General features: G+C 40.5%; 1 protein-coding gene across 2 annotated transcripts; it reads right to left on the reverse strand.

Annotated features, from left to right (window-relative positions):
- Window positions 1–559: 559 nt before the first annotated feature.
- Window positions 560–7,505, reverse strand: LOC124651336. 2 transcript variants are annotated; one of them, XM_047190429.1, is made up of 9 exons: window positions 7,453–7,505; window positions 7,284–7,358; window positions 6,656–7,171; window positions 5,949–6,308; window positions 4,138–4,247; window positions 3,991–4,040; window positions 3,854–3,912; window positions 2,634–2,938; window positions 560–638 (listed from the first exon to the last, which is right to left on the reverse strand). In XM_047190429.1, exons 1-8 carry the CDS (start codon window positions 7,468–7,470, stop codon window positions 2,642–2,644), a joined length of 1,485 nt encoding a protein of 494 aa, XP_047046385.1. In that variant the 5' UTR covers window positions 7,471–7,505; the 3' UTR covers window positions 560–638; window positions 2,634–2,641. The 2 variants fall into 2 exon arrangements, with proteins under 2 accessions (XP_047046385.1, XP_047046384.1); XM_047190428.1 differs by lacking the exon at window positions 560–638 and having other exon boundaries at window positions 2,558–2,938.
- Window positions 7,506–9,624: the final 2,119 nt, after the last annotated feature.

The raw sequence follows: 9,624 nt of genomic DNA on the forward strand, positions 1-9,624 counted from the left end.
GCTTGCCAACATTGTCAAATTCAAAGAGGAGGTCCATTTCCCTCTCATCCTTGATGATCATGCTATGCATTATCACGTAGGCAGTGATGATATTATGAAGAGTGTTCTTATCCCAAATTTTTGCTGACCCTCGAACAATTGCAAACCTTGCTTGCAAAATACCAAGGTCTCTGTATGTCTTTCTGAGTTGCATCTTGCATTTTTGCAAAGTGAGCTTCCATTTTGGTAGCGGGCTTGGTGACGGTCTTCATAAATATGGACCATTTTGAATAGATCTCATGTGCTAAATAATTCCCCATGATTTACATTAATAGCCGTTGATTGTAAAGTTGCAAGCAGACGCCTCACCAAGCTGATACAGCAACACCTGCATATACATATATATGTTAGCGATCTATTTCAGCCAAAGTATGTTGGACGTCAAGAGGTTGCATGCATTTACCAATATTCCTGGAGTTGTAGTATGCATGCAGGCGTCAAAGACACGAGAAGAGATCAGCTTGGATATTACTTCTCGTTTGGCTGGCCACCAGAGAAAGTTGCATACGCGCCACAAGGTTTTTTAACCGTCGAGATATTTAAGCTTGATGGCAATTGGATGGGGCCCACCTTTTTGGAATACGTATCAAGAAGGTGCACTAATAAAAGAGTCCCAATTTAATTTCTGATAGGATTAGGTTTATAAAGATTGCATGCTAATTTATAAGTCAAGTGACCATTTTATTAGAAAATAATTATTTCCTTTTGAGTTTAAGATAGAGAGGTCGGTTGCTTAACAACCAAGCACGGTGCACGGGTCATGGGGTCTGACATCCCTTTATTTTTTCTAACATGGAGACGATTTATTAAGCTATAGCTTAAACAACAAGTATTATCAAACGGATCCTTTCACAACAAGTATTAACAAACTGTGTTTTAAAATAGAAGACTAAAACTACTTACGGTTTTCTACTGAATAAATCCAAAATTTGTCTCGCATAATGCTTTGGCAATGCATTGTCTCTTAGCATGCTATTCTAGGAGATATTAGAACGCATCTGATCAGCAAGGAAATGTAGCGCCATGGCGCCCACGCGTTCGAATGAAAACCGCAGATCTGCAGGACAGTATTTGTTGAGAAAACAACTGACAAATCTCTCAGTGATCAGCTGCTCGCTAAAGGTATACCTAGCTTGCAGCACTCGCAACTCATAGTGTTCTCAGGAAAAGAAAAGATACAAATTGACCCTGAGTCAACGAACTAAAGATGAAGCATCAACTAATAATTTATTTTCTGTGGCATATCTATCTAGTGCCTACCCCAACTTGTTTGGAACTGTAAGGCTTGGTTGTTATTGTTGTTGTTGTTGCATATCTATCTAGTGGGGGCATATCTAGTGCAAAAAAAAACACCAACATGATGCAATATGCAAACCTTCTTATAAATGCATGGTTGAAAATTAGCCTTTCTTGCTCAGCTATATATTATGAATGCACAAAACTAAATATAATATATGTTGCTCGAATGTAAAGAATTTTGCTTGTCATTAACCATCCTATCAATCCAATGACAGATGGTGAATACATAAGAATATTCTCATGTGTTCTCGCCTAAGCTTTTGTAGGCACTCGCTTATAAAACGATAGCGTTTTAGATCCCATGTGTCATGTGATCCATGAATGACAGATCACAAGCCTTAGGTAAGAAATGCAGAATAATGAAAACCTAACTCAATCTCAACATATGAACAAAATCGTGGAAAACTATGGTTATTTTTTAACAATACGCACCAACGTTCTTCTATTTTTCTTGAGCTCAACTCAAAACTATCTACGAATCACCTTCAGACACTGGAACTAAAAAGAAGTTTCGAACACAGGTACTAATTATTGTTCCGCTAGGTATTAAAATCTAAGTTCAACATAGATGGGCGGCTACCATTTTACCTCAGTGATACGACTGTCATGTTACCACAGGGTATAGAAGAATGGCAATCGTTTTGGCTATTTCAAAGAAAATGAGACAATTAAGATAAAGATCAAGGCAGCATATCAGTTTTTCCTATATACTTTACTTGGATCCTTTTTTATGCTATTAGCTATTCTGTTGATTGTTCTCCAAACAGGAACCACCGATTTAAAAAGTTTATTAACCACTGAATTTATTGAGCGGCGCCAAATCCTTCTATGGATTGCTTTTTTCGCCTCTTTTGCCGTCAAAGTGCCTATGGTACCAGTTCATATTTGGTTACCCGAAGCCCATGTAGAGGCACCTACGGCTGGATCCGTCATCTTGGCTGGAATTCTTTTAAAATTGGGAACCTACGGGTTTTTAAGATTTAGTAGGAACAGTACAACACATCGATTTTACAATGATTATATACCGCAACTTAAGCAGCAAAACCTGAGCACAAAAAAAGAGACCATGAGATGATCAAATATAACCGAGGATTTGCTTTTCCTCAAAATAATAGGTTGGAAGGAGCAAACGACAAAGAAGACAAAAAACTTACAACACCATCTCTAGCATCCAACTTGACTAAATGAAACATTATTGCAAGCGCATTTGTCCTTAGATGTATCATAATTCATTTTTGTCCTTTCATTGCGACGTTTAAGAAACAAGAACTAGAAATATGGAAGCCATTACATACCTTCCTACTCATCCATTCTTTAACACTTTCAAGAGTGTTAATGCCCATGTACCAAACAGCCTTCTGGTTTGATGATTAGCAGTTATTGGCTGCGGAACTCTGCCCATCAGTCGACCAAAAGTAGATCCTATGCCGATTGATTTACTCAAAGCTCTATCATGATTGATCTGTTCAACAGTGAGCGCTGGTTTTATGAAAGACATCTTCTCAGAAGACTGGGGTTCCAACACTGATCTCCAGTATGGAAAGAAACTCCTCCTTGCATATTTGAGCTCCCATCCTCTAGCGATTTTCTTTTTAGGGCCCTGGCTCATAGGTTAATAAAGATCTGAATGTTAGAAATCCTGAAACATCAGATACTTCAGCTCACATGAGATCAGAATGTTACTGGACTGTTATGGAAATGCAATATCACTTAAGCGGTGAAGCCACAGTAACATTCTGATGTGAAATACCCCAGTCTTCAGAATTCTAGACAGATATAGTTTTTTACTTGAGATAAAAGTGATAGTTGAAATGCTAACGGATGGCAAATAAACCATTTTACTTTATAGGAGGCTCAAAGCTTGCTGCAAAGAAAGTACATAATATGATTTTCTGATTCAGAAAGTACTTCTATTCCTTGCTTTATATTGTTCAGACGCAAAATTACAGGTAAAACATTAGTACTCCCTCTGTCCCATAAAACTTGTCTTAACTTTATCAAAATTTGGATGTATATAGACATCTAGATACATCCAAATTTTGAAGAAATTGAGACAAGTTTCATGGGACGGAGGGAGTATATTATCGTTCAATGAAAAGTTATATTTACGTATCTTTTAACTATCAAAAAGACATAGTTCAATCAGGAGAGGGTTGTATGTTCACATAGACATGTTGTGCTAAAGCAGCGACACTTATTATGGATCAGAGGGAGTATCAACTATCAAGCAATCAAGTATTTGTCACAGTTCTGTCTTCATTTTCATTGGAACATGTGCATGCTTACTATTGTACTGCTTAAAAAAATAATCTGTTACCACAGTATGACATATTCAGAACTCTGTTGCAAATTGTAGAATTCTTGAACTTCAGATCAACTCAGCTTATAAAATGCAATTATAAATAATCAAAACAATCCAATACAAAATTCTTTTGCACACCCAACTTATTGCATGATGCAACACAATTATGAAAGGAACACATGTAATCGAATTATGCTAAACTTGAATCTTTACCTCTTTTTCCACAGCATGATTACTCACTTCTGTAGCTGACTTGGATGCAACCATCTCCCCTGTTTTCCATCACAAAATAATTAAGATTTATTGTATAAAAGTTTGAAGGAAATATTTCAATCAGCAGAAACACATACCAAGTACCAAAGGAAGATCTTTCTTGGGCAACACATTTTTATACGGGCAGCTTCAAGAACAAGTAAAAATTAGACTAACATCACACTGCTTGTGTTTTGCACGAATTGTGGTAACTGAAGAAATGGAAAAGGTATGTCAGGAAGTACAGGTTTCCAATGTCTATACGTCCTCCGGTACGACAAAAACCGTGTTCCTTCAGAATCAATGAAACACGTTCAAGGACTTCTGAGTGGGGTACCTGCATGACATAGGGCACCTGCATGACAATTTCAATTCTGTGTGAGAGAGATAACTATTGCGCATAACCATTTCAGTAGAACACTTTCATATCTCAAGATTACGATACAATCATTAATTTAGCTATTTTTTTTAGAGCAACAGAGACCCCATCCCCGGTTCCATTTCATTCACAAATGAAACCCTGGTTCAACAGTACAGAAAATATCTTTCTGCTCACGAGGGAGAAAGAACGAAACAAAAGCACTGAGCCTACAGCTCACCACCAAAAGCACCCCTCCAGGATCTAAGTAAGAGCAAACTAAATAGATTGTCTAAGATAAAGCCTTTTATGGCATGCACCGGCTACTTAGGACATTTCCAAACTACACGTCAGGCGTCAGCTTGAGGGGAGATGCAGGCCGCCTCCAAGACCGAGGTGGGCGTTGCCCAGGTACCGGGACCAGCAAGCCTCTTCAAGCTCAGAGATTTGGGCAGACTCGCAGTCTTGCTCGGAACATCACCAATCAGCCACTCTCCAGTTGTGGTAGTCGTTATATGTGTCAAGCATCAATAAAGTTCATAAGGTGTAATGACACTAAAAATTGTTCTCAGAAAAAGGTGATGCTGACATTGGTGAAGTCGTTGTGATATTTGGCAATAGCTTCTTTTGCATTTCATTGTGAACTACTGGTGTTATTCCACATATATTATTTTATCTCGTTTCACCAGATCTGCTTTCATCCTTCACAATATGTAGGTATACAATTGGAACTGACCATATGTCTCTTAATAATTTTACCAAATCAGCAGTTGAATATTACAGTCAGTTTCACATGTTCACGCTATGATTCATCCTAGCATGTTAGAACAGGAATGGTAACTATTGAAGTCCTGAAGACATATTGGTCGTTTGATGTTCTTCTGAATCTATGACCACAACCGTCAAAAAAAAAAATAATCTATGACCGTATTTAGGGGTCTCAAGGGGGTAGCTGAAATCATGTAAAATGAAATTATCTTGAAAACTTGAAACCCACTGTGCTATAAATAATTAGAATTGTTTTTATGGAAAATCAGTTACTCTACTTAATATATCCGAACTTCTGTTTAGTGTTTCAACTTCATACTCCTTACTAATTGTTTGGTTGCGACTTGGGAGATAAATCATTGAGGCGCGGGTAGTAAGTTCCACCTTTGTCTGGCGTGCTCGAGAAGCTGATTTCTCAACGAAGGGTGTGGATAAGGCCTGAGCATCTTACAACTAATCTAAAGGTGGCTTCAACTTCACTGAAAATTCAGAGAAGCATAGAGTTCCTTTCAGTGCACCTTAATAATCTGGTGACTCTATGATGAAGCCTAAACTTATCGCCCAACAGAACAGACATTTGAGCAATTTATTCTGGTAAATCAACCCCATACAGCAAGATAAATACTGGCTGCCAAGCGAATCTTATATCCTACACAGTCAATAGTGAGTATTAGGCTAGTTATAGTGCTGGTATCATAGCTAGTATCATGTATATTGGTCCCACAAAAATACTTACCACTATGACCAGCCTTAGATAGATTAGACATTTATTTTTTCCGCACAATCAATATTACAACCTATAGAATTTTTATTTGGTCAGATTAACGCAGGAATTTCATAAAAGCAAATACTTAATGAACCGATGTAGAATATTTACTAAAATAAGAAAAAACAGAGCAAGTTCAACTACAAGTGCTAACAGTTTGATACCTCTGGGTGTGCCTGGATGTATGAATCAAGAGCTTCACCAGCTTGGGAAATTACTTTAACAAGCAACAATGCCACACTGTTGACATTCATCCTCCTGAGTTGGTTCGGATCCATTATGTTTTCACATGCCTCAAATTGAGAAGCAATGTCATACCCAATACGACAAGCGATCATAGCAAACCCATCCAGCTCACTGTTGACCTTTCTTTTGTGGGAAGTTCCCATGCGGATCTGCTCTTGAGATGCCAGCAGCAAAACAGCTGCCTGGGCAAGCTTTTCATCTTTTATGTAATCACAGAGCTGATCAAGTAAATTATCTGTGTGTTTTGCAAGAAGTCTGATTGTATCCATGAAGATCTTCTGCAAAAAACACCACATAGAACATAACCTGATTGACTTTAGCAATTGTACGCGAGTAGTACTGATAAACAACTGTCTCATCACCTAGAATAAGAAAATTAGTTTTTCCACATTTGACATCAGAAAACATAAAATTGTTCTCTCTTAATTAAAAACTATCAACATGCTCAACAAATCGACACATGTAACATGTAACAGAGAGGGAACTCTTCCATCTTCAGCAAGTGGAGGAGTAAGACCTAGGGTACTTAGGTATTGATATGTAAGTGACATGAGATATATATGACAGCTTATTCTCGTTATACTTCAAAAAGAGTAACTTTTTAAGGGATGGATGTGAGACAAACCAGTTCAGGTAGACACAGAAGATGGATGAGCTTGTAGACATAGTTTATATCTGCCAGATTGCAATCCTGGTGCTTTTGGTCAATAAGTAGACTGTCCTCCAGATACTTATGCAGGCAAGTGTTCTCAACTGCAACATGGAGAGGGAGTAGACCCTCAGTGACTACAGGGCCGGCTGTGCGTAAATTCGCCGAAGCTCCATGGCGTAAGAGCAACTCTATCATCTCGACGGAGAACATTTCCGCAGCTCGGTGGAGGGGGAAGTACCCATATTGGGTCATGTAGTTGGGATTGGCCCGGAACCCATCTAACTCAGGTGCCTGGCCCTTCAAGACAACTCTGGCACATTGCACCGCATTCTGCATGATAATGTGGTCAAGAGTTTCTGGGGTGATGACATAGCCCCATCCCATGCCCTGTCCATTTCGACTGAATAAGCTGAGGAAGCGCCGGTAGCTATCCTTCTCCAGGATGGGCGTCAAACGGGGCAATATATCAAAGAGCGCATCATTCACCCACTGGATTAATGAATTATCAATTGAAAAAGGTGAAAGGAATTAAATATCCCATTAACAAATAATAATAATAAGATAATAAAGTATTTCTGCTGGGTTGTCAATCACAAAGAACCTGAGGAGTACGGTCTGGGGTAATTATTTTGGTAGCTCTGGAGGTAGCAAGTATTGCCCGTGTCTGCGCCATCCACTGAGAGAGAATGTTTGTCATCATCAGGAGCTATGATGGAGATGAAACAGATCAGGAAAGCAATATCATATATAAAGGCGATTAGCTACTGCACCTCGTTGATTAAATCCATGTGGACAGCCAGGTCAGCAACAGGAGGACCAGGAGCACGTGGAGGAAGGGAGGATCCCATGGATCCATTTCTTCGGTAACCTTATCTTCCTGAGGGGCATTGTTCGTGAGGGCATCTTCTTCATGAGGGGCAGTTTTCATGAGCGCATCCTCTTTATGAGGTGCAGAATTAGGCAGGAATTGCAGTTCCATTAGCTGAAATAAGAAAGTTTAACAAGGAATTCCACTACAAGTCAATTTCACAATCTTTTTTGATTTTAAATCTAGTAGGGAAATTTTGCTAATCAATATGCTGGAATTCTTTTTTTTTTGAGAATTCAGCAGGTGAGCTGCTCGATATATTAATAGAAGAAGAGGTTACAACCGGACTACAACGGCTTCGGCCGCGGCACAGACGCCGCGCCGAGCAAACCAGGTGGAGATAGGGTCCAGCACCACGAAAGAGAAAGCGGACTACTCGCGAGCTACGGAGATCTTCGCGCCCGCCAAGTCCCAAGCAGCCGCCTCGTCGGTGATCCGAGCCAGCAAGGAGCGGACCGGAGAGGGGGATGCTGAAAAGACGCGGGCGTTTCGCTCAAGCCATAGGTGCCAGAGGACCAGGAGCGTCCAGGAGCGGACACGGGAAGCCTCCATGGAAGGCAGCCCCTCCGATATGCTGGAATTCTAGACTTACGAAAAAAAACTTATAAGTGTGACATTTCATCATTTGGCAGAAATAATATATGATTCACAAAACACTTCGAAAATTATTGCAAGATGGTACTAGCTAGTATATTTATATATAATGCTCACTTCATTTCAAAAGACTTGTTCGACTATGTAATGCCGTTTTTCCTGAAGATACTATCAATTGATTCGACAAAAAAATACTCCGGCTCTGTTGATTCGGGCAGCAGCTGTGGGTTTGCTCTTGTGGGGAAGCTGCTGCACTGGGGAATCGGCTGTGATGACTGATGAAGGTTGGTCGTATGGCAATATGGCTGTGGATTGGCTGTGAGATGAAGAAATTTCTGAAATGCCCCTGGGATGCTGAGGCCACCGTATTTTGCTGGTACTAAGTCAATGGTATGTTTTATTGCTACTGATAATGCATGATTTTTGATATATTGATGTAATTAAATTGCTCAATTATTTGTGAAATGCTAATTTAAATAAGTAGAAGAATTTTTGCACAGCCTTGACACACGAACTCTTGCATGATGTGTAGCTCAAGTACAGCAATATCAGAAATCACTTGTATGCTCTATTACAGCACAGTTCACCAAAAGCATTTTAGATGCATGGTTCTACGTACATAGAAGTATATGTCCGTGCAAATACCAGTCTATCACATGAGCATGATAACGGCGAGAAGCATACAGCGAGCAGCAGCAATTTACATCAGCAAAGAGCAATAATTCACGGCAGCAGCAGCAATTCATGGCAGCGGCATACTACTGCATACGGCAACAGGGGCAATATCACAGCAGCACACACAAAAAAAAAAGAATTTTTACCCCAGACGGCGTCGTCGTTGCCAGCAGAGACAGGATCGAGGAGAGGAGACGTCGACCGGGAGGTGGTAGTTACTGCGCCGGCCGGTTGGTCGAGAACGGCAGCGTCGAGCGGGAGGCAGCCAAGGAGCCGTCTGTGGCAGCGCAGACGAGGACGGCAGCGACCGACGGATGGCTGGGGGCTCGTCTGTAGAGAGGCTGCCGGCGGGTGGTCTGGCGGGGCAGAGCTCGGAGGGAGGGGTGCGGCGCTAACCCTAGCTTTCGGGGCTATCTTCCATCGACGAACATGACGTCTTGACGAGAGGCATGTTGGACATAAAACCCAAAGCCCAAACGGAAAAAAACTGAATCCGTATAACCTGAACCCGAAAAATCCTATAGCACTTAATGGGGTAGCAGTTACATATAAACCTAAATTTTATTTCGGAAATTTCGGGTTTTTCTTTAGCAGCTCACACCACTATTCAAATAACAAAGTCAAAGTTTATAAACATGTTTAAACCACAAGGTGGTACTAGGAGCCAAACATGGCGCCCCGTAGCCAAGGAAGAAGAAAAACTAGCCAACATGTTCATTTGACCCCCTTCGCTCATGGCAGTAGAATGTGCCACCCCTTTGCTTCGACCTCTCCCTGATCTCACTTGGGACATTGCCGAACACCC

The sequence above is a fragment of the Lolium rigidum genome, chromosome 5 (genome assembly GCF_022539505.1).
Source record: "Lolium rigidum isolate FL_2022 chromosome 5, APGP_CSIRO_Lrig_0.1, whole genome shotgun sequence".
NCBI classification, from domain to species: domain Eukaryota; kingdom Viridiplantae; phylum Streptophyta; class Magnoliopsida; order Poales; family Poaceae; genus Lolium; species Lolium rigidum.